The 23,493-nt window shown below is 60.3% G+C and overlaps 4 protein-coding genes and 1 non-coding gene across 5 annotated transcripts; 2 read left to right on the forward strand and 3 right to left on the reverse strand.

Annotated features, from left to right (window-relative positions):
* Positions 1 to 37: 37 nt before the first annotated feature.
* Positions 38 to 2,345, forward strand: VTJ83DRAFT_3544 (uncharacterized protein; the record flags this gene model as incomplete). The annotated part of the gene is made up of 4 exons (XM_071009934.1): positions 38 to 320; positions 373 to 800; positions 850 to 2,048; positions 2,234 to 2,345. 4 exons carry the CDS (start codon positions 38 to 40, stop codon positions 2,343 to 2,345), a joined length of 2,022 nt encoding a protein of 673 aa, XP_070867422.1.
* A 756-nt stretch (positions 2,346 to 3,101) lies between these two features.
* On the reverse strand, positions 3,102 to 3,212 carry VTJ83DRAFT_t74. Its single transcript has one exon. It is a non-coding gene; the product is annotated as a tRNA-Leu (tRNA).
* A 1,589-nt stretch (positions 3,213 to 4,801) lies between these two features.
* Positions 4,802 to 5,383, forward strand: VTJ83DRAFT_3545 (uncharacterized protein; the record flags this gene model as incomplete). Its single annotated transcript, XM_071009935.1, has 1 exon — positions 4,802 to 5,383. One exon carries the CDS (start codon positions 4,802 to 4,804, stop codon positions 5,381 to 5,383), a length of 582 nt encoding a protein of 193 aa, XP_070867423.1.
* Positions 5,384 to 6,245: 862 nt separating this feature from the next.
* Positions 6,246 to 11,785, reverse strand: VTJ83DRAFT_3546 (uncharacterized protein; the record flags this gene model as incomplete). The annotated part of the gene is made up of 2 exons (XM_071009936.1): positions 6,246 to 11,626; positions 11,707 to 11,785. The coding sequence occupies 2 exons, from the start codon at positions 11,783 to 11,785 to the stop codon at positions 6,246 to 6,248; spliced, it is 5,460 nt and encodes a 1,819-aa protein (XP_070867424.1).
* A 1,432-nt stretch (positions 11,786 to 13,217) lies between these two features.
* Positions 13,218 to 15,357, reverse strand: VTJ83DRAFT_3547 (uncharacterized protein; the record flags this gene model as incomplete). Its single annotated transcript, XM_071009937.1, has 5 exons — positions 13,218 to 13,505; positions 13,603 to 14,105; positions 14,165 to 14,274; positions 14,334 to 14,469; positions 14,550 to 15,357. 5 exons carry the CDS (start codon positions 15,355 to 15,357, stop codon positions 13,218 to 13,220), a joined length of 1,845 nt encoding a protein of 614 aa, XP_070867425.1.
* Positions 15,358 to 23,493: the final 8,136 nt, after the last annotated feature.

Consider the following 23,493-nt stretch of genomic DNA (forward strand, 5'->3'; position numbering starts at 1 on the left):
AACCCACAGCCGTTCGCGACTTCAACCTGCCATCACCATGGCGGGCAGACGGCGGAGACGTAGCGTGTCATCGCCGTCTCCGGCCGCCGTTCCGGACAGCCTCCGGACCCGTTGGGTGAAGGAGCTCGAGATGCTAAAGCCGGTAGACAAGGCCAAAGAGGACGAAGACGAGTGGCCCATCTTCGAGCTTAACAACGCCACGATATATCGCAAGGATGGCAGGACCCTCGCAAATCCTCTGCTCGTTCATGTCGAAGGCCCGCTCATCGTTCGCGGCCACGTCGTTGTCGATTTGGAGGACGAGAACCAAAAGAATCGCCGTAAGTTCTGAGCCCTTCTGAAAGCCCGAACCACCTGCTCACTCGTTTCCAGTCCTTGATGGTGCCCCGGCGAGGGCCTACATTGAGATACCCAACGCCACCACGTACTCGATCGGAGACCTCCCGGCAACAATCTGGGTGGCCGGTGACACCGGCTGGTTCGAGATTCGGCCGTCCGACGAGTATAAGCCGATTCACGACGATGCCCTCGAGGCCACGATTTTGTATTTTACCGCCCTTGACACCACCGAAGCATACTACAACGCCCTCAAGGCGAGAAGAGGCCCCAGACCCACCCCGCCTACCCTGAATGAGGTCCTCCTGAAGTATGCTGTTCGCGTCGGCAACGGCATCCTCCGTGACGAGGCCGAGGCCCTCTGCCACAAGTGGGCCGAGTTCCTTATTTCCCATTTCACCCGGGAGAAAAACTTCAACTGGGACCCGGCCCCGTTTGCCAAACAGATGCGCGAGTGGTACCCGGTACGCTTCATCTCTCTCTTGCTATCGCTCCGCCGCTAATTGTCCACAGCACATTCACAAGCGTGTAACCGCTACAGGCAAGGGCATTGTTGCGCCCCGGCCGGCCGCACTTCCTCCGCCACCCACCGAGGCACAGGAGCAACAGGACCGAAGGAGCAGGTCGGCCAGAGCCAGCAGCCGAAACAGCGCAGCAGGACCAGGCCGCTCACGCAGCCCACCGCCGAAGCCGACGAGCGAAACCCCGATCCCTTTACCCGAGAAGTACAAGCAATACATCCAACCACCTGTGCCGGCATCAAAGCCATCTCCTCTGGCAAGCACACCGCAAACTACGCTATCCGAGGCTCACTCCGAAGCCGTTGATCGGTTGGTGGAGGTTCTGCAAGAAATCGCCCAGTGCAGCAACGTAAAGAAATCACCTGCGACCGCGGTCCTCTCCAAGATTTACTTCAGATGCAGGATGCGTCAGCCGCCCAAGGAGTCGGGATACAGGAGCTCCGTCACGGACGTATGCTCGTACTACGCCAAACCCCTCGCTGAACGTCTCCCACCAGAGTGGAAAGGCACTCCGTTCTTGGAGTGGTTGAAGGAAGCTGCCGCGAAGCCATGGACGCCGATACTAGCCATCCCGCCCGAGGAATTCCCATCCCAGACGGTTCGTCGGGCGAAAACCGAGCGCAAGACTACCACGTCGACAGCGACGCCGGCATCCGAGCTTCCCCCGACCATCAATCTGAAGGCTCAAGCCAAAGAGGCCGCAGCGAAGGATAGCGATGGCGACTCGGGCGAGGAAACATGGGCCTACAATGCTCCCACGCGCGGCCGGAGAGCGGGGAAAATCCCGACCCTCCGGCTGGCCTCGTCCAAGAAGCGGCCTCGGGCGGACTCCGACTATTATGGCGACGTTCGCGACGCCAAGACAGCCAAGCTGAGCCACGGGAGCGACGACGACCTGGACGACACCGAGGACACGAGCGACGAGGAGGTGGTCCATGCGGTCGAGTCTCGGCTGCCCTTACCTGAAGGCGCCGTCCGCTTGGTCGTGCACGCCGAGAGGATCCCTTCGATGGCGCCGACCGGGCCCGACGACACGTGGACGTGCGACCAGGAAGGCTGCGGCTACGTGGTGCGGTCGGCGCTCGAGCAGGACGCGCAGGAAAAGATCCGCGCTCACTTCCAGGACCACGAGGCGCAGGCCGAGAAGATTGACCTGGCGCTCAAGGAGAGCCGTGGTCACATGCCCATCAAGTATGCCTACTTCCCCCCTCTCCTTCTCCTCGTCCATATGCACAACAACAAATAAAGACGTTCGTCGCAGCTGGGATGGCCAGCGGTCATTGGGTATGCTGTTGCCGCTGCTGTCATTCCCCCCGGGTTTCGAGTTTCTGCGTGCTCGTCTTTGTAGCATCGCTGGATGCTAACCGACCCTCTAGCCACCTCATCGACAAGATCCAGGCTCTTGGCAAGGCCTCGATCTCCAAGAAGCAGGCCACCCTGAACGGGGATGCGGTGCCGTCGCCGGTCAAGCGCCGGCTGCTGGTTTGAGCGTTGGCATAAGCGGCGCCATGGACCTTTCTGAATTGTTTGTCCCTCAATGAATTATGTACACCTACGATGATACCAGATACACGATGACATCGGCGTTCATGGGCTGGGTTGTTGGTTGGGGCTTTTTGTGGGAGTATCTTGGGGCAATTGGCACGCGAGGTCAGGCACATACGAGCGGGTCAGGAAAAGGACAACGGCACCAAATAAATAGGGGGTGGTTTGATTTGCGCGGACACCGCTTCGGACCTTTCGAGGGCCTGCCAACGGGCTTCTAGCAACGATGCCTCTCACAGGATCATCTATGAAAGCATTGACTTGCATAGACTACGGAATGAAAGCCACCTACGCACTTCGTCCCTCGTGTCCGCCCCGCACTCAGCCCCTCATCAAAGCCGTGACCTTAATATACCGAACCCTCCTATACCTGCTCAGCCCACGGTATGGGTGGGAGACAAGCAGGATGTGACACAGCACAGATTCAGATGGTCGTCTCTAGCGAGGCCATAGTGTTGCTTGATGCGGTCCTTGAGGGGCTTGCATGCCCAAGTTGGCTTACACAGTACACGATGACGCTATCCCTGGTGGGGTTGAACATGGTTACGACATCATTCCAGGCGGGGCATCCATGACAAAGGTAGTTTTGATGGTTTTAGTTGTCCGTCATGATGCTATTTCCTAGCGGTCTGTTTTCAAAGATCCGTCAAAGACAAAAAAAATAAACGAAGCAAACAAAAGATGTGCAAAAGAGAACCGTGACTGGAGCGCGATTCGAACGCGCGCCTCTTGCGAGAGTAGAATACACCCCTTTTCGGGGAAGAACCAAGTTCTTGAGTCTACCGCCTTAGACCACTCGGCCATCCAGCCATTGGTTGGTGGGAGGAGCACGACCCAGGCCATCAGAAAAGGCGCAAGGAGCTAGGTCCCCGCCTTGAAGCGGGGCGTCGCTGTGAGCCAACAAGAGCTGACCCCCCAAGTTCGGGTTGGCTTCGATGACGATAGGATGTAAGGCGTTTACTTGTGATGGGGGTCAGGCAAAGAAGGCTGGATATGACCTGCACCGCTTGTGGTTGAACCCCCCTTGCCCTCGTTTGCTCGGGTCATGATGTCTGTTTCCTCAGCTTGTACTATACGTTTCTACTGCGTAAGCCCCCTTCTGGCTTGCTCCTTGAGACAACAAAACAAAACCCATTGCCCAACACAAGGGCAACAACCCCGTTGGCAACAAACAGCCTTGACAGCTCCCTGGTTCCAACGGCACAAGCCCGGAACCTCTTTTCCTGTCCTGTATACTGTGTGGTACTGCGCCTCCGGCAAAATAGTGTTCGCCTGCCGGACACATTTCTTTTGTCAATGCGCAGATGCGTGGCCTGCCGGCTCTGGTGCTACCTCGGCCGCAGGGCTTTCGTCTCCGAACTCACGCGTCTGGCCATACGCATCGTTTTCCTCCCTGAGAACCCATGCCGTTGGCACGATGATCCCCCGACCTGCCTCTTCCAGCCCACGCTGGCCGCTCGAGCTGACAGGCCACACCATCGACCAGCGCAGTGCCGGGCCCCGATGTGGCACGGCGCGGTGGGTGTTTGTGGCCCCTCGGCGTTGGCCTGGCTGCCAAAGAACAGCAGCACCCCGCGAGCGGCGCCCGGGCAAGCTGAGCTGCGGCCGCACGAATGGCCGGGCAACCGGTCGTGTCCACCGATGTTTCTCCAACATCCCGAGAACCCTGGCACCTCGATATTGACGTCCACCGCTGTTTGGCTGCAGCCCGTTGGGTCGCGAGTCATGCGGCTGCTGCTCCCCGCTTCCGGGAGAGATCAGCCGTGCCGCAGGGACGGGAGGCAAGGCATCAGGTCCGCCGAGATTCGTCGAGATTGGGGGAGGCTGGGAGAGAGGTCTCGTTGCCCAGATGCCGTCAAGCCAACAAACGCTCTACCACTACTTACGTATGTAGTACACATGGGCGGTGCCATTCGTCACTGCCCTGCGCCGCAGATGCGGCCATGGGGCCCTGTCGGTTCGTTTCACTTTGTTTTTTTGTCTTCTTATGCAGCCTTTGCTGTGCACGCCCCATCCTTCCGGGCGCAGGTTGACGGTTGAGCCTTGTCATTGGAGATCGGCTGTTCAGCGGTGTCTTGCAGAGAGGAGGATTCGGCTGCAACATGGCGCACTCCCGAACGTGGGGACGCCTGTTGACCTGGCGTATAAAACAATGCCCATCTTCCTCCCGGCGGAGCGTACTAGTACTTATTCACTCCCTCCGCTGGCACATATCCCCGCCGATACGCTCCGCCAGCTCTAGGCCTTGCAAGTGCTTGACTCGGCCTGCCTGGTACCTGGTTCGTTTTATAATTTATTATCCTTTGGCTGCATCCTCGCCATCTCCTCGCCCACCCCCCCTTCCCCCCTCCGTCCCACCTCCACATGCATCCATCCCTCCGACACCCCAGCAAGCCAAGATGCATCTCTCCATCCTCCTCACCCTCGCAACCCTCTCAACCCTCTCATCCGCCCTCCCGACCCCGTCACTATCCTCCGCCAACCGCCAACCCCGGCACACCAGCCAGACGCCCGCCTGCAAGCACGTCTACCCGCCCACCGCCGAAACCCCGCGCCTCAACGTCGTCAACCGCCCGGACCTCGGCCACACCACCACCCAAACCGTCAAGTTCACCCTGCCCCCGGAGGCCTCCGGGTCGTGCACCCTCGAGGCCCGCTTCCCCCCGCTCTGGGAGGTTGTCGACACGAGCGTGGACAAGGGCGGCCCGCCCCTGGTGGTGAACGTCTACGCCGCGGGGGGGTCGGGACGGGGCCCGCTGGTGGGCGCGGTGGCGCTCGCGAGCCCCGACCCGGCCGAGAACGCGCCGCACCCGCCCCCGGGGAGGGAAGACAGGGTGGTGGTGGTGGCGACGGGGTTCGAGTGCCAGCAGGAGGTGGCTTTCGAGTTCGAGCTGGCCGGGCAGGGGGAGATCGGGTTCGTGAATGGGTTCGACCCCGGGTTGAAGCAGAGCGGCGGGCTGGCGGCTGTGTATGGGTGCTAAGGGAGAGGGGGGCCTGAGCATTGCCCGAGGGAGCATGGCAAGAGAGGGCGCGGGCCGTGGAGAGATGCGCCCTATCCTATAATAGGGAGGTGAGACCAACGAGGACAAGGAAACAAGGGAATCGGGGTACATGGGAGATGGGCGGCGTTGAGACGAGGGGCTTGGGTTGCGCGGGGTCTGTTGATTTACACTAGAAATTATTCATGGCGCCAGGGACTTGAAAGGTAGTTGCTAGGATAGATGAGGGGTCGCGGTCGGGTCAGGGTCAGGGCTCCTACACTACAGGCTCTCCTAACCTGTCGAGAAGTATCCAGGCTATATGTAAGGTTCGCTAAGTAGGTATCTTTAGCGCCCTTCCGAGCTGGACGATCCAGCTTTTCGTAATACAAACACCAATCACCACCACATAACTAAGCAGTAATTAATTACCGTCTTCATGTCGCGTACGTAACGCTCTCGTGGATGGAGAAAGTCATCGGTAGCAGTCATTCATAACTAGGTAGGTATATAGCTATCTCAAGCTAACGCAGGAAGAGGGATCTCAAAACCCCCGGGTATCCCAAGGTAGTCGTCAAGGAAAACCAAGTCATTGATCATCGGCTGCATAATCGGCATGAGCCCCCTTCAATCCTCTTCTCCAACGTCCCCATCCCCTCCCCAAAAAGCCTCGTACCCTCTAAATCTGGTAACCAAAACAGTGCCAGTGCCATCACGCGTCATCCATCCGTCTGTTGTGTCTAACCAACGACGCAACGCAGGCAACCGAGCCTGTGTGTCTGTGTATGTCCTCTCCCCCCATAGTCTATACCCCCTTTTTTTCACTTCTTCATTTCCCCGCAGCTCTTTTCCCCCTTGTTCCCGATCACCAACCCCCTCGCCGAGGCGTCACCGCACCGCTCCCTGCTACACTTCCTGCCACACTTCCCGCCACACTTCCCGCCACGCTCGCCGTCCCGCTTCCCATGGCGAAGCTCTGGTCGATTTTCATGACCCAATCCATCTTGTCCCTTTCGCTGCGCGCTGCAAACAGCCAGGTATTGTCGGTCCCGTAGACGGCAAACACGCCCGCCTGCAGCCGCTCGCTGAGCCTGCTGATGCCCTGTTGTCCGCCGCCTCCTCCTCCTCCTCCCAATGCGCCTCCTCCAGACAGGAGGGACGCCAGCAACCTGCCCGTGCCGCCAACCACGCCCGACGCCGTGGTGGTGCTCGTCGAAGAGCTCAGCCCCAGCGACTGCCGCGATGACGACGGCGAGATCGCGCTGCGGACCGACCCCGACCCGTTCGTCTCGCTGCCGGCGCCGGCGTCCGAGCGATCGCCCCATTCCGAAGCCGTCCCGTCATCCACCCCCGGATCCATCCCCGCCTGCTCAGGCCCGTCCCCGTGGAGGTTCAAGAGCCCCAAGATGCCCGGGTGGGCATCCACCCTCGCGTTTCTCAAGCTCACCACTCCGACCTCTTCCCCGCTCCCGCAGGCATGAACATGCAGGTAGGGCCTCCTCAGCTCAACAAACCGCTTCACCCACCTCGTCGCCTCGGCGTTGGGCACGAGCAGGTACCCGCCCTTCAGCACGGTCGGGTTCTTGGGCACGCGGATGACGGTTGCGACGCAGCGCGGGCGGTGGTACTCTTCTTCCGAGTCATCTTGGCCGTTGGCACCGTTGCGCGGAGAAGAAGCGGCGCCGTCGGCGGGCGGGTCGGTGTTGGCCGGGGAAAGGATCTGGAGCGTCGGGTCGGGGTAGCGAAGCCAGAGGTCGAGGCACCTTGTCAGGAGGGCAGCCTGGTAGGGGCTGTATTCCGAGGCGGGCGCGGTTTCGTCGTTGCCTTCGCCAGGCGGAGGGGTCGGCGGTTCTTGTTGATCGGCCGGCCTGGAATCGCCGTTCGCGTCCGCCTGCTCAGGGGATGCGGCCGGCGACTCGGCGGTTTCGGACGGCTCGGGCGTGTCGTCCTTCAGCAGCTCCGCGATGGAATCGGTATCCGACACCACCGGCGGCGGCGGGAGCAGGTCGGCGTCGTCCGGGTCGGCGTTCCCGTTCGCATCCGCAGACGCGCCGATCATCTTCTTGAGGAAGCCCTGCACGGCAGCCATCTCGGCCATCATCCGGCGGCGCTTTCTCGCCGCGATGTAATCCGCAACGAGCGACACCCCGCGGGGCGCCCAGGCGCCCAGGTGCTCCTCGCCCTTGACGTAATCGTGCTGGCTGCTCATCCGCCACAAATCACCCACGCGTTTGATGGGCGCGGGCCTCAGCTGCAGCGTGAAGATGCCCGTGGCGGAGTGGACGATGCGCACCTGCTGCCAGAGCGACGAGAACATGGACGCCTGGCGCACAAACGACCTGGACAGGATCTGGCAGCACACGTCCATCGAGAAGCGCACCGGCTCGGCCAGCTTGTCCGAGCTGATTTCCCACGCCACCGTCATCTGGACGCGGTACTTGTCCGCCGTGACGCGGTCCAGCAGCAGCGAGCCGTGCAGGCTCGAGTCCCACTGGCCCGCAAACGTGACGCTCCTCGTCCCGTTGGCGTTGGTGCGGAACGTCGGCGGCGCAGCCAGCTTGAGCGCAATCGCCTGCTGGCCTGCCGAGCCCGCGTCGGACGTTTTCCCGGCGCTGTCCACGAGCTGCACCTTCCCGGCGCTCATGGCGACGACGTCATCCCACGGCAGCGCGTCGCCCGAGCTGTGCGTCAGGTGCACCGCGATGCGCCGCTGCAGGCCTTGGTGCAGCTGGAACGTGCCGCCGTCCAGCTCGCTGGTCTGCGTCACCTCGACGGGGACGTACTCGCCCTCCTCGTTCATCTCGAGGATCTGCACGCGCGCCAGCAGGTCGTGCTTCTCTTCGGTGAAGAAGTGCGCCTCGCTGATGCGGGCGCCTTTCTGCCGGCGCTTGGCATCCCCCGGCGGCACCCCGTCGCGCATGTCGTCCCAGCTGAGCAGCCTGTCGAGGTGGATGGCCGAGACGCGGGCGAAGATGGCGACGCGGAGCGTGGTCGCGTGCGGGTCGGCGAACAGGGGCACGCTCATGCTGTGCACGCTCTCGAAGCGGATGGGGCCTTCGTCAAAGTCCTTGATCATCTGCGTCGTCGTGATGCCGCCTTCCTCGGACACGCCGGGGATGAAGAGCTGGGCGTGCACCTCGGTGCCCTCGCGCTCGGCGAAGCCCATCATCTCGTGCATGACGATGTTGAACTTGAGCGTGTTGGAGGGGGCGCGCGCGCTCGACGGCTCCAGGGCAAGCTTGATGATGCCGATGGCGTGGGAGGTGTGCGGCGAGAAGACATCGAGGCAAAAGTCCTGGACGCGGCTCTCAAAGACGGCGCGTAGGGGCACGTCGACCTCTCCCACCAGCGTGTACTGCGGCATGCACGCCTCGACAAAGGGGTTGTCGAGGCTCAGGTGCTGCGCGTACTCGGGCTGGTCGAGGTACTGGTACATCTGGCGCATCTGGCGGACGCGGTCGAGCAGCTTCTCGATGCTCCAGAGGTGGACGACGCCGTGCTTGTAGTCGATGACGCGCACGCCGATGCACGGCTTGGGCGCGTCCTCGAGCGCCACGTCGTCGCCTTCCCCGGTGAGCCCGTTGAGCACCATGTCGTAGGACGAGCACAGCAAATGGCCCACGTCGACCACGGTGAACTGGAACACCACGTGCTCGTCGAGCTCGTGGCTCATGACCTGGGCCTCCTTCAGGGTGGCGGCGTGCTGCAGGACGGCCTCGGCCATGCGGACGTAGTGCCGGCTGCGCCAGCGCTTGACGGCCGCGCGGGCGCGCGCCACCTCGTCCTCGGACAGCCGGGCCCGGGCCTTGGGCGGGGGCCGGCGCTTGAGCGGGTCCAGCTTCTCGATCTTGGCCTCGTACTGGCGCTTCTGCTCCTCGAGCTGCTTCTGCATGTCGGCCTTGATCTGGGCCAGCGTCTCCTCCATGCGCGCCTTCTCCTTCTTGATCTCTTCGACCTCGACGTGGGCCGCTTCGGCGCTCTTGAGCTGGTCGCGGAACTCGTCCTTTTGCCTGTCGAGCTGGCTCTGCATCTCGTCGCGCATCTCGCGCATGCGGTCTTCCGTCTCGCCCTGCTTCGGGGTGGACGGCATGGTCAAGGCCGTGTCCAGCGAGAAGTTGTCGAGCGTGCCGGTCGACATGTACTTTTCGCGGATCGGGTACGACGCCATCGACTCCATGTCCTCGTCGCCGTCGCGGCCGCCGACGCGCTCGGCACGCGCCCGCTGCACGTCCTCGAACAGCGCGTTGAGCTCCTCGTCGGTCAGGTTGGCAAAGTTCTGATCCGTCCCCAGGATGGCCGAGGCGGCCTCGCGGCGGGCAAACGACCAGTCCGACTCCTTGGCGTTGCGGCCGAACGTGGCCGGCGAGTCCGGGCGGCTGCTGTCGCCGCCAAAGTCCGAGACGGCCGTGCTGAGGCTCCTATCGTGGCCCGGCCGGCTCGGGGATGGCGACGTCATGGCCTGCAGCTGGCTCGCCGTGATGGACTGCCGCAGGAGGCTCTGCTCCTGGCGCTCGGCGCGCTCGGCGCGGGCCTCCATCGGATGGTTGAAGCGGAAGATGTGGAAGTCGCCCAGGATGACGCGATATCCGGAATGCAGCCGGGTGGGCTCCGCGATGCGCTTCCCGTTCACCATGACGGCGGCGCCCTCCATGGGGATGATGGTGACGGTGCCGTCGGCGGCGTTCTCGAAGGTGCAGTGCTCGTGCAGGATCTTGGTCCCGTTGAGGCGGATGTTGGCCTGGTGATCGGCGTTGGACTCGACGTTTCCCACCGTGGTGGTGCCGGGTTTCAGGTTGTACACCAGGCACTCGGCCAGAAGCGGGTCGTCCGAGAGGTTGACCAGGTGCGGCATCTTCTTGGGGGTCGACATGCCGATGAAGCCCTTTTCGATGCTGATGCCCAGCTCCTCGAGCGCCGCCTCGCGCTCCTTGTGGATGGCCTCCGTCTTGGCCAGCTTCTGCTCCCAGGTTTGGTTGAGATCCTGCAGCAGCTTCTCGCTCTGGTTCAGCTGCTCGGCGATTTCCGCCTTGGACACCTTCTTGACGGTGCCGTCGGGCTGCGTGATGCTGACGATTTGCTTCTCCAGCGGCGTGCCCTCGGCGTAGATCTCGTCGGCGGGCACGCCGGCCCCTCCCGAGGCGCCGGTGCTCAGCTTGCTCCGCAGCAGGGCCAGCTCCTCCTTGAGCTCGCGAATCATGCGCGCGTTGGCGTCTTCGTTGATGACGGCGTGGTTCTTGATGCGCTTGGCCGAGTCGGCGTAGCGTAGCGTGCTGAGGGTCTCGTCGTAGTTGATATCGGCCGGGCTGATGGCGGCGATCATGGCCGTCATGCTGTTGCCGCCCAGGGAGTCTTTGAGCAGCCAGGTGAGCACGCTGTCGCGGTAGGGAACCTGGGTGGCGCCCTTCTTCTTTTTGCCGGTCGAGAGGTCGGCCAGCGCCGCGATGACGCGGCCGAGGGTGGAGAGAGAGCGGTTGATTTCGGCGCCTTCCTTGAGGCGGGCGCCCGTGGCGCCGGTCGAGGTGGCTCTTTCGGAGCCGGCCAGATCGACGAGGCTGATCTTTGCGGCCTTTTCCATCTCCAGCTTGGTCTCCGGGTCGTAGCGCTTCTGGGTCAGCATCAGGGTGAAGACGGCGTGGCTTCGGCTCGACGTCTCGTTCATGTTGGTGGCGGCCACGGTACGGGCCTTGTTGCCCTCGTCCATCAGGTGCTCGATCTCCTGGAAGCTGCCGACCACCAGCTTGGCCAGGTCCTCGACGTAGGGGCCGGTGGACGGGTGCTCGCGCACCTTGAGGTTGCCCTTGTTGGCCGGGTTCAGCAGGTCGCGCACGCGCTCGTTGTAGATTTCGAGGTACGACACCTCGACGGTGCACCGCACGTTCTTGTCCTGCTGCATCTCGTCGATCCTCCTGAACATGTCCTGGCAGATGTTGGGGATGATGCCCGCGTCCTTGCCGTAGCCCATCATGGAGTACGACTTGCCGGCGCCCGTCTGGCCGTAGGCGAAGATGCAGTTGTTGTAGCCCTGGAAGGCGTTGTCGAGCAGCGGCTTGCCCAGGTCCTCGAACAGGTGCTCCTGGCCGGCGTAATTGGGCGCGTTCTTGTCGAAGGACCAGTACGACTTGTCGAAGGCGAACACCTTGGTTCCGGGATCCTTGATGCCCTTCCCCGCGGCGTGGTCGGGCGGCGGCGTCAGGATCGTCTGGTTGTCGCGCATCTCGACGATGCATTTTGCCCCGCGATCGTGTTCTGTCGGCGGTGCGTCGTGTCAGCGCTTCCGCGTTCCCGCCGTGTCTTGCCGGACCTCCCGAGCCGGGAGCCGCTCTCACCTCTCCCGTTGAAGGGGCGGACTCTGACCACCACCTTGATGTTGCCGCCCCCGCCGGGGCCCGATGCTGCCGGAGCCATGGTCGCTACCTCACGGCGGCGCGCCGGAGCGGCCGTTCAGGCACGAAGAGGGACAGAGGCTGGGGGGGGGGGGGGGGGGAGGGGGAATATCAAAGTGGCGGTATGACGGTCCTGCGGTCTTGGAGGATTCCCGAGAGACTTGGTCTAGTTCCCGCAGCGCCCCGCAGCAGTCATGCGCATCCTCCTCGTGCACGGCGTGTTCCCTCTTTCCAGGCCCTCGAAGCGATTGAATCGTGCGTGGTGCTTCTCGAGACGAGACGCGACGTGGTGACGGGGGGCAGGGCGAGGGGCAATCCGCCCCGGAGGGAGGGAAAACTGCGGAGCCCGCTTGCGTCGTCGCTTAGGTCGAGCTGCAATTAGTGAGTTGGTTGGTCGGTGGTCCCCCTCCCCCTTTACAGAGCCGGCGTTCCGTCGTTGGATGGTCTGCACAACAAAAGAGAGAGGGGAAGAAAAACGGCGGTCGAGGGGTATGAACCGAATGGTTTGTTGATGCGGTGCTGCTGTTTCGCTGGAACGATCTGGGTGCCGCTTGTGGCGTCGTCGACGACTCGGGAGAGAGGGTGGGAGAGGGCGCAATACGTAAAAAAAAGAGCGAGAGAGAGAGAGAGAGGAGCTCTAAAGCTGCGCTTACTGCGTAGGTTTCGACAAAATCCCGACCAGTGAATGGACGCGCCGCGTGAGACTCCACTGCACCTTCAGCGGATAACTAGCGGACAGCGGACGGCGTATTACTGTGTACAGCGGATGGCGGACAGCGAGCTGCAAGCTGCGACTCCCCTGTCTTTTGGGGGAGGGGGGAGAGGCCTGAAGCGACCCCTCATTGGTGGATGCGCACTGCGTCATTGCGACGGAGCTGCTGGATTGGACTCTTTCACGTGTCGCGGCCCGGGGTGCCCGCAGGCGACTTATACGACGCCTTGTCATGGTTTCTTCCTTGATAAACAGCAAATTCATGCAAGCCCAATGTTTCATTTCCCGCCCTTCTCATCAGAGTCAGGTTGGGATTTTTGTGCCTGGGCATGTCCCTCGGCTTGATTTCATGACTCTGGGAGGGACATGGCAACCATTTCTCGGTGACGGATCCACGCCAGGTTCGGAAGGTCAAGTGTTCCATCTCGATCACTCGGCAGGAAAGGCGCTTATACGTAGAATCTAAACCTTTGCCTGGCTTGCGAGGCCTTGTAAAGAAAGAGACGATGGGCTGGCGGTTCTTCCAGATTGTCAATCAGGTTTGGAGATTGCAGGCGGATAAGGAACCTCGGATCGTGTCACAAATCATGGATGCTCGAGCCCCATTGTCAGGTAGGTTTCAACCCGGTCACGCGGTGTCCAAGGTTCCCCGCGTAGACCGTCGCATGTATGGAGCCTCGCACGCGTGTATAGTATGCCTCGCCCCCGCCCCCAGCTCCGGCCGCCCAAGAGCGTGCGTTCCTCAAGCCGACTTCCCCACCAACCCCAAGTCCTTCTCCACCAGCTGGCGGCAAATGGGGTGGTAAAAATCACGATTCTTCTGGAACGTCTCAACGGCGAGGTCGTGGGCCACCTTGTCGAGGCTGCGGAACAGCGGGCGCACAAACTTCATGCGTCCCACCTGCCCGAGCAGCTCGGCCACCCCGGGATACACGCTGCTGTCTTGCGCCTTCATGGCCACCTGGTAATAGGCCGCCTTGAGCTCCACGTTCTTGGTCTCGGTGAGCCCGTAGGCTTGACCCAAGGCTTGCTGCGGCATGCATCAGCATCGTGTGCCGTGTGCGCTCTGCGTCGTGGCGGACCGCCGGAGTGGCTGCAAGAGAAGGGGGAGGGGGAAGGGCTCTTACCGATTGCGCCGTCGTCAGGGGCTCCTCAAAGTCCTGGACAGCGTTCAAAAACACAAGCACCTGGTTCCCGCTAAACGAGGCAGTGTCCGACGGGCTGGGGAGGTAGTCCTTCTGCTTCCACTTGTCCGCCAGCTGGAAGCACACGTCGACCAGCGAGGTGTTGAACTCGGGCTTGGGCGGCAGGCCCGTGTTGAAGAAGCGACCCTCCCAGTCGATCTCGGCCAGCTTGTCCCGGAGGCCGGCGTACTCGGGCGCCCCAAAGAAGTCGAGGAACGTCTCCTTGAACTCATACGAGTCCAGGGACTTGTTCTGCCACTTGCGGAAGTAGTGCGGGATGAACTTGTCAAAGTTCTCCCGGCCGACGAGGCGATCCAGGTAGTAGATGAAGTGGAAGCCCTTCTCGTACGGAACCGAGCTGAAGGCGTCGTCCGGGTCGATGCCCTTGTGGCTGATGCAGAGCTTGGTGTATTCGGGGTCCTTGCTAAACTGCTCAATGGACTCCTCTGAAGGTTCCCCTGGTTAACGCGGCACCACGCAGCGCATCCGCGGACCCCAAGCTTACCAAGATGCTTCCAGCCGATCATGGCGGAGAAGTCAAAGTAGGCATCGTTCTTGTGGATGGCCGCGACGATGCGCCGTTCCAAATACACCGTCCAGCCCTCGTTGAGCCAGCTACGCAGGTCAGCGCGCAGATTCGCGGACGGACAGGCCGAGCCCCAGGCGAAACCTACAAATGCTCCCAGCTGCAGCTGGTCACCAGGTTGCCGCTCCAGCTGTGGGCGAGCTCGTGAGCGATGACATCGATGTTTTGACGGTCGCCGCTAATGATGGTGGGCGTGGCAAACGTGAAGATGGGGTTCTCCATGCCTGGGGCCATGTCAGTCACTTTCGGAGATCAATGCCGTCGCCCAGCCGCGGGGCGGATGGGCCTTGATCGATCAACAGACCTCCGTACGGGAAGCTCGGCGGCAGCACCAGGACGTTGTACTCCCCCCACTGGTAGGGGAAGACGATCTTCTCGGCAGCGTCAAGGAACTTGTCCATGTCGGCCTCCAGCTCCCACTGCGAAGCCTTGAGCTCGTTGGGGCCCGTCGCGACGTGCGAGCAGCGTCCGATGCGGGCGCTGGCGATATCGCCCGAGGCCAGGGCAAACAGGTAGGACGGGATGGGGACCTTTTGCTCAAACTTGTACAGCTTGCCCTTGCCGTCCACGTCCCCGCCCGTGGCCTCGGGCACCGGGACGCCGCTGGCCACGACGACGTGCGGGCTGCGGATGTTGAACTCGTACGTGCTCTTGACATCCGGCGTGTCCTGGCAGGGGAAGATGGACCGCGCGTGGATGGCCTGGCACTGGCTGAAGAGGAAGGGCGCCTTCTTGTTGCTGGTCTGCTCCGGGGTGAGCCACTGGAGCGCGGTGCACTGCTCCGTGGTGGCGAGCTCGATTTCGAGCTTGACAACCTCGCCCTTGGCGGCGCCGTCCGGCACGGCTATGTGCACGGGGGAGCCGTTGGGGCCCGCGCGGGGCTTGATCTCCCACGCCGAAGGGGTCGAGTTGACCTTGATGGCAGAGACGTCGACGTAGCTGGAATCGAGGACGATCTCCTTGCTGGCCCGGTCGGTCTGCGACTCGAGCTCCAGGATGACGGAACCGCGCAGGCGCTTGGCCGCGAAGTCGACGTCGAGGTTGGTGATGGTGTGCCTGGTCCGCCAAGCATCGTAGTTGGAGAGGGTATTGGGATCCCTGACACGCGCCATCCTCGCGGTGGTCCAGCTAAAGGAGCGGCGTTGAAAATACGAAACCGTAGCAGCTACGGGTGGTGATGCTGATGCTGATGCTGAGGATGCCCGTTGTGCGGTTGCGATGGAGTGTGCGGTCTCCTGAGCGAGCCTGGCTCTCCCAAGGCGAAGAAAACCCCACATGAATAAGGTAAGCTTTCACTCCACTTTCACCAGCTGCAGATTCCGTGCCCAACCTTTTCTCAGTTGCGTCTGCTCGTTGTCGCTGGCCAACTTTCACGCCTTCCTCCTTTGTCTTGAAGGGCGTTGAATCAGCCCTTCTGATAGGCCAAACCGGATGACATCAGCAGGCGCACGTGACATTTTCGCCCCTCATTTGGCAAACCCGTCGGGGGACGTCCTGCTCCACCTTCCCTTTGCATCTCCCACTTCTCCCGGACTGCATCCGGCTTCCGACTACAATACAAACAAGTCGCTCGCCGCTGCGATTGTTCAAAACGCCTCCTATTGTTTCCTGCTGAGCTCGGGATGCTCAATGCGCCCCTCTTTTTTTTGGTCCTTCTCACCCGAGTGTACACAGTAGCCACGAGGTCGCCTTGCTCGGATCGTCCCTGGAGGCGGTCGGTTTCTCGCTCACTTCTGTGAGACATGTTTCAGATCCGACGGCTTTCCACGGCTTCCAGAACCAGGTCGCGTTCCGGCAGCCGTTGTGCGGGGATGCCGCCATGTCGAGGACGATGCGGCGGCGGAGGATGATTGGACGGAGAGGCCCGTCATCTTCCTTCACTTCTCAAGATGGCATCCGGCCGATCGTGTTGGAGACGCCACTCCGGGCGAGGTAAGTGTTGATGAATCCAGACCGAGAACGCGGCCAAACAACGTCACAGCTTAGAAGGGCTTGATGTTGCCCAGTTGGACAGTATCAAGCTCTGCTGTACGGTCCGGCTGTGCGTAGACTCTTGACTCCCCGGCGGTGTCGCGCGAGCTTCTGCTTCGCCGGAGTCATGGATAGCGAGCCTCCCCCCCCGCGTTCTCTGTTACGCCGCACAGCCGAAGCATTGTTGATCGTTTCGACTGGGCCAATTTCGCGACCTCTTAACGAATCTTGCGGTTGTAATTTGATTCAGGAGGAACAGACCCATCCCAGGAGGAGGCCATGGCGCACACCGGGAGTGCCCCGTCTCTGTCAGCACGCCCTTCGATGCAGTTGATGGAGGGAAACGTCGGCGCAGATGGGCCCCCCTTAACGTGGCCTGGCCTTGGGAGAATCAACGAGTCTGCATCAAGAGACCGACTCTGGCAGGTGGGCCAAAGGGCCGTCCACATGGTTGATGAGGAGCTCCTCGTATACGGTTTCACGCCGCCGGTGCGGTGATTCACTTCTCGGCGCCCATCTTCCGCATTTCTCGGACAAGCATCTCGATGTTGGTCAACGAAGGCATGTGTTCTTCAGGGCCATCTCGCATTCGCATTGCGCCAGACGTACATTGCAAAACCACCGTCAAGGTGGAGGTGTGTGACGCTTTGGCAATCCGCAATACGCCCGTCGCCATCCCAGCTGTCCTTCTGCGACAGTCGCCTTCACAGGTACAGTAGCGAGTCCGCCCACGCGGGTCTGCCATCATCGATCCAGGCTCTGAGCCTTGCGAGGTCCCATGAACTTGGAGCAGCGGACATCATCCCTCCCGCACCGAACCAATTTCTAGGGACCGGATTCCCACGTTATTGGCACCTATATTCCGGGCGTGCTATGCTAAGATCATAATTTCCGTGATATACCGTACCGAGTCCCGCCGCATAAATTGAACAACCTGCCCGCAATTTCGGACGTTTCGCCCAGCCGGAGAGGGGAAGTTTGGTTACCAAGAGCTTCCATGAAACATGGCCGTTGAAACAATGAGAGGGGGTTTGATGAGCTGCTTGATAGGTACAACGCTTGTAATGAAGAGGTAGCCAAAGTCGGAAGGCTTCTCGTAGCTTCGCCTGACACAACGTCCTTCGCCCGGTATACCAGTCAGCAATTACCAAGCTTCCTTTGTCCCGGTCCGGCATCCACTTCCTCGTCAACCCGAAACCGGCCGCGTGAGTGCTAGCACGCCAGAGCGCTCGCCGACGAAAATAGGGCTCGATAGGACCAGGTTGAACATCTGCGTGGTGAGCTTGAGCTTGTTGCGCCCCGACAGGACGGACCAGGATCACCACCATCCGCGCCCAGCCCACTATTCTTAGACCAACACACCAACTCCATCCCCACGGTGCCATCTTCGGCCTGTCTTGGCACCGTCCCGTCCCTTGGGAACGACCGGTTGTCTCAGGAACCTTGGCAGCTGCAGTCTCGAGCGCAGAAGCGAGTTTTGGGCGGCGAAAGTGGTGGTTTTGACCTTCTCGGGGCTAGTTACTATACACAGTAGTTAGTGTACGTACATGGAGAAGATCGCCAACCAACAAGGATTGCGGGCGCAGAATCATGGCCCAACAACAACACGCCACAAAGCCTCGAAGCAGCACGTCGACGCAGCAGGACCAACGCGCCGCTGCACATCTGTCACCAGAGTCCCTCTTGGGGCCGTTTTCCGCTTCTTGGTCGCGTGCTTGTTCATCCCGCACAACAGCATCCATCTCTCTCGTTGCTCTCCCTCCGGCTACCGATCCTGTACACTAACTACACGGTAACTACCTCCACGGCCACATTCTGACGCCGGGCCAACACGGAAGAGGGTGAAGAAAAAAAAAAACGTGGTGCCCCTGCAGGTTGCTGTCTGTGCTTTGCATTGCCCGCCCCTTGCTTTGCTCAACACGACGAGAACAAAGGGAAGGGGTCGCTTAAGCTTACGGAACGCTAGTTTAGCCCGTACGGACCTGTCGCCCCCACTGAGGATGCAGCTTGGGAACGGAGATTCTGCTGTTTTTGGAGCTCTCGAGCGCCACCATGCATGGGGGAGAGATCTGAGACCGGGCCCACCAGAACGCCCAGACCAACCCGCAGGCCCGGTCCCTGTTCGCCTGTCGTGGGGTTGAGCTCGCCCCGGACAGGGGTCAAGGGCGTCCGGGCTCCGGGGAGAAGCCGGTTCCGTCCAATGGGAAGCCGACCGTTCCTTGGAGCTGGGTTAGGGATTGCGACCCAGGGCCATCTCTGTAACGAGAATCCTCTGGAGTCACCAAGGCCCCGTGTACATGGAGTAACTAGGGGGGGATGCAAGCCACCAGAACGCATTGGGGTAGCTGAGGCGACGACTCGAAGTCCAAGCCTCACTCGATAACTACTACTACGCAGTAGCTCCCGCTCTGGGCGACCCGGAACTCGGAAGGCATACATACACCTTCTGTGTACACGCAGGACAAGGATCGAGCGCGAGGCTGACCGGCACAATGCGCCCGAGCTTTGCAGGCAAAAAGGAAAGCTCGGCGCCGATGGCGGAAGGGCTCATCGTCTGGCCGACCTGTTGGTGCAATCTATTGTAAGAACGTCAAAAGGAGCTGCGTGAACCCCCTGCTACCCGTCACTATCACCGTTACTTGTGGCTCGTGTTGTGCAATGACCGGAAACGCCACCCAAGAAGAGCCGGATGGACATGGTGACAGCATCACCACAAACCGCTCCAAGTCCTCGTTGCTTCACGCCACCCCACGCCGCTGCCGTTTTGTTCATTCGTGATGGGTGGCAGATCTTTTATTGAGACGACTGTTTTGGTCGAACGAACCTACAACAACCGCGGAAGTGATCCGATGCCCTTGGCATGACAACGAAAACAACATCCAAACCCCCAAGGCTGATAGACAGGCTATCGCCACGGCGATGAGAAAAGAAAAAGCAAGAACAGCCTACCTTTCTGGGCTATACCAACGTGTATTAACGCGATTGACTTACAGCTGCACTAACCTTCTTCGAATTTCGAATATACCGTGCAAGCCCAAAGTTCCTCAGGATTTGTGAGGATTGACTCTCTACTGCGAAGTAGGTGACTGATACCTCGAACCAAGAAGTGTTATTGTGATAACGTCGTGGAGGTCAAACTATGCTCAAAGCCCTGCCTGAATAGACCAACCCCACCCCCATCCTTTCCAAAACGCCCACGCCGTCACCCGCAGCGTGGCGGTTCATCCAGTGTCCAGTGTCACAAATGGTATAATCCCCAGGGTGGCCTGCCGGCGTCTAAAAGAAAAGACGGCAATGATGTAAACGCAGATAGTTACCGTTGGCTCAACAGCACCATGTAACTTTGCAATCCGTCAGCGGCGCTCTGGTTCCGCGATCTGGACTCGGCAGGTCGTCTGGATGCCTGGGGCAGCGACGCTCATCCCCCGGCCATGTCGTCATCTGCATCGTGCGCATCAAGTTTGTGAGCGCCAGGACGTCCCGCAGGTCTCGATAGCAGTGGAGTCAACGGTGGTTTCGATGCTACCATGCGAAGGGATTGTGGCACCCTGTGACAGACCTGGGTGGATGCGCTGCATTTCACGATGCGCCTTGAATCTGCCCAACGTGGTCGCTGGTGACGGTGGTTGGAGATGGTTGTGCTGCACGGACTGCCCCGTGACATTGACGCCATGCGTGTTCCTGTCTCGATATCACATTGGACAGACCGCACCACGGAGAGGACGCCGACAGCGGCGGGACTACATCGTATGCACCGTACTTCAGCAGTGGGGACTTTGACGATAGTTCTTCGATAGCAGGAGTGAAGTGAGGATGCAATGTTATTTGGTTAGAAATAGTCCCCAATGCTGACGGGCCGATGATGAGCGCACTTCGGCAGACTCGCGGCGACGATGCAGGCTCAACCTTGGCCCCGAAATCCCACACATTGCAACCTTCATCATGGTTAGGAGGGAGTCCCGAAGCCATGCTTCTCCTCAGGTAGGTACTCGTGGACGTAGCGGTGAACCCGCGTCACACCCATCACAAAGAAGCACCGAGCCAGCCGAGAGCCGTGCAGGTACACTGCTGGATCTTGCAGATCTGAAGTTACATGTTGCAACTAGGATTAAGCAGCTCGCGGGTTGCAGTCTGTTTATGGGTGGAGTCCAGGAAGTGACGGAGGGTCTCCCCGGCGTGGGCGCGTGGGCGAGCGATCGGCTCTATAGTAAACACCCATGGAACGGCGAAGAGCACGAGGTCCCTCCTACGCTATCAAGTGGCTGAGGGTCGCTAGCCGCCGATTTTGTAGAGAACCTTGATGGGCCGCATTGTGGGCCTCTGTACGTAAACACCGTCACGACCCGCGATGCTGTATGCTGTACAGTAGCAGGCTGGGAATCATAACAGCCCGTGATATGCCGGCGGTGATGTTGGTTTTGCCGGGGTGCCGGACCAGGTAAAAATGATTTTTTTTTTTCGGCAGCCAGCCGAGACGATAGCTGCTGCGGGTAGGACCGGAGGATCCATTGATATCGCGGAGACTTGTATCCGTTCACCGTAGCTATTACCTTGAGATGCATTGCGTCGGGGACTACCTGAATCACGCCGATCCGTGTGAAGCTGCATCCGGCACCGCATTATCACAAGTGATGGAAACAGCATCTTCAGAGAAACACGAAGAAAAAGGAGAGCGGGATACCACCTCGCCGCTGCTTGGCATGGCAACACAAGACGTGACAGATTCGACTCCTCCGCAGACACCACCATCGTGGGATTTTGCGCCGTATGTACGCATGTATGTACACAGCAGCAAGGGCAGAAGCCGCAACGGCGGGCCATTCTCGGATGTGGGATTGTTTCGAAGGCCTGAAAAGAACTGAGAAGTGAGATGTCGAATTTGGCGCGAAACTCTGCCGCCAAGTTGAAACGACCTTCCGGCCGTCCCCCCCACCGTCAATGAAACGTTCTTTCATACCGCGATGGAGGAACTGTTCCCGCTGGACGAGAGCAAATTTGTTTCGTTTGGAGCTGGGGTCGCTTGCTGCAAGGGATGGCAATGTTTCTTTTGTTTCCATGCGTGTTGGCTTCGCTTCGAGAGCTTCTTGTTTCTTCTTTGAGCTCCGGCTATGCAGAGGTGTCGGGGACAATCGGCAATATCGGGAACTCGCGGGCGCAATGTGAGCCCCGGTTGGGTGTACGGACATAGGCGCAATTGGCATGCAAGCCGTCGAGGCGAAGCTGGTCGGACATGTTGCCCCGAAGCATCATGAAGACTCCCAGAGCTACCACCGATGAAGGGCTCACAAGTGAATGTGGGGGGGGGGGGGAGAGATTGTGTGGTTCAAACCAAGAGCGGACAACGCTTTCTTCCCCTTTGTCGATAAGATGCGACCTCAGACAAGAGCCCCTGAGGCTGATTCACCCAACCCATGTCTGGCCGTGACGGGGAAGGGCTCGGTTAAGCAGCGTATTTAACAAAAAGAGGCTAGCCTTCCCCACGTCACGAAAAGCCAATGCTTCAACTTAGCTCCCCAAACCGAAGACGCGCTGGGGGGGATGCAAGATGTCGATCAGAGCTTTCATTGCAAAGACACATCGAGAGCCATTGGATGCCAAGGGTGCCCTTGTTCTGCGTCGGGGAGAGGCACACACGAGGGAGGCGTAGGAATAACGACACAATATGGTTATCTGCACGTCAGTCAGCCCAACGCCGGGTTCCTTCCCAACATCTTGTCCCCCCCCCCCCCCCCCCCGTCGCTGAAGGCGTCTTACAAAATGCCAGAGCGGACGAGGGAAGACCATTGGCCTGCCGCTGGTGGTCAGAGCGGACTCGTCGTGTTGACTCGCAGCCAATATACCGCTCTTCTCTCCGTCCGGTCTTCCATTTGTCATGAAAGAGAGCGTACCGGTCGGCCTGCGGTAGGGTTGTGACGCGCATACCCACAGACGACGGTGCTGCTTTCGGCACTGAACGGTTTGCAGCCCTCAGAATGAGGGTTGCCAGCGCTTGTCTCACCGCCAGACCTGTCACGAGCGATGCTGTTACTGCTACTACATGAGGCGGGCCCGCAAGCGAAAGCGGATGGAGGGAGCTGCGGCGAGCGTAACCCAGGCCCACCCAAAGCAACTCCAGAGAAATGAGAAACTCCTGGGTCGGTCCTGGTGATCACCTTGCAGCCACCAATGAGACGGTACGAAGGGTAATACGTAATTGTCCAGTACGTACCTACGTGCTTGCGTACTATACGTACGTGTACAGTGTTCTGTACACAGTATGTACCGATACGCTCCGAATGCCACTTGCATGCACGCAACCTCGGGCAGAGGATCCGTGCCGTCGTCGCCGTCGTCGACGGCATCGGTGCCAAGACCGGTGATCACAACGACGGGACTTCTGGTGGCTGCGAAGCGCCAATGTTGTCGAATCGAATCGCAACCTCCACGCACCTGAACCTTCAACGTTGTTCGCTGTTGCGACTCTGTGGTGCTATCTACGTAGGTAGTAGATGGCTAGCGTAAGGGAGCCAGCACGCTGATTCCGTTCCTGAGAAGGCATGGAGCGCTTATCCCCTACCTGCAGTAGCCGGACGACCGAGCGTTATCCATTCCGCTCTAGTCGGGGATGCATCCGCTAATACCGTTTGAAGGGGAGATTGGAAAGGCCGATCCGCACGAGACACAGACTCAAGACTACCTCATTATGGTTTAATCATGTTGAGAGAACCGCGCCTTTGGATTCCAAGGGCACCTCGAGATCGATCAGATCTCTCGGTATGCTACGTGACATCCGAGATCGCGGTCGTGGCCAACTTGGGCCCTTTAGGATGGCAGAGAGCATGGCCGTAGAAATTGACTCTGTGGATTGAAGAAGTGCGGTCTCAGCTGCTCCCGACCTGAACCATGGTGCCCCGTTGTCGTTGTTGTTTTCAGGGTCTCGTGATGTTGGAGCGGGAAGAACCGAACTCTCCATCCTGCTGGTGTCTGCAGAGGCCGTTCCCCTCATCTTGGCGGGCTGGTGTCTTCCGTCTGCGCGCCTACCTTGCCTGAGCCCTTTTTGGGCCGTCCCGACCTCCGTCCTTCCTAAGTACCTTAGCTAGTTTACCGTTGCCACAACTCCCTGGGCCTTTGCAGGCCCCGTTGGTCCTGGATGAATCAAGCGTCCAAGTCGAGCGTGGTGGCCGAAGGAAACACCGGTTCATGCGCATCAGCCTTGGCGATCTTGGTTCGTATAAGCCAGCCATGGTTGCAAGTCGCTGACGAGTTTCGACGTCGGGGCTCCTCTACACTATACTCGC

This window comes from Remersonia thermophila, chromosome 3 (assembly GCF_042764415.1).
Source record: "Remersonia thermophila strain ATCC 22073 chromosome 3, whole genome shotgun sequence".
In the NCBI taxonomy this organism is placed as follows: domain Eukaryota; kingdom Fungi; phylum Ascomycota; class Sordariomycetes; order Sordariales; family Chaetomiaceae; genus Remersonia; species Remersonia thermophila.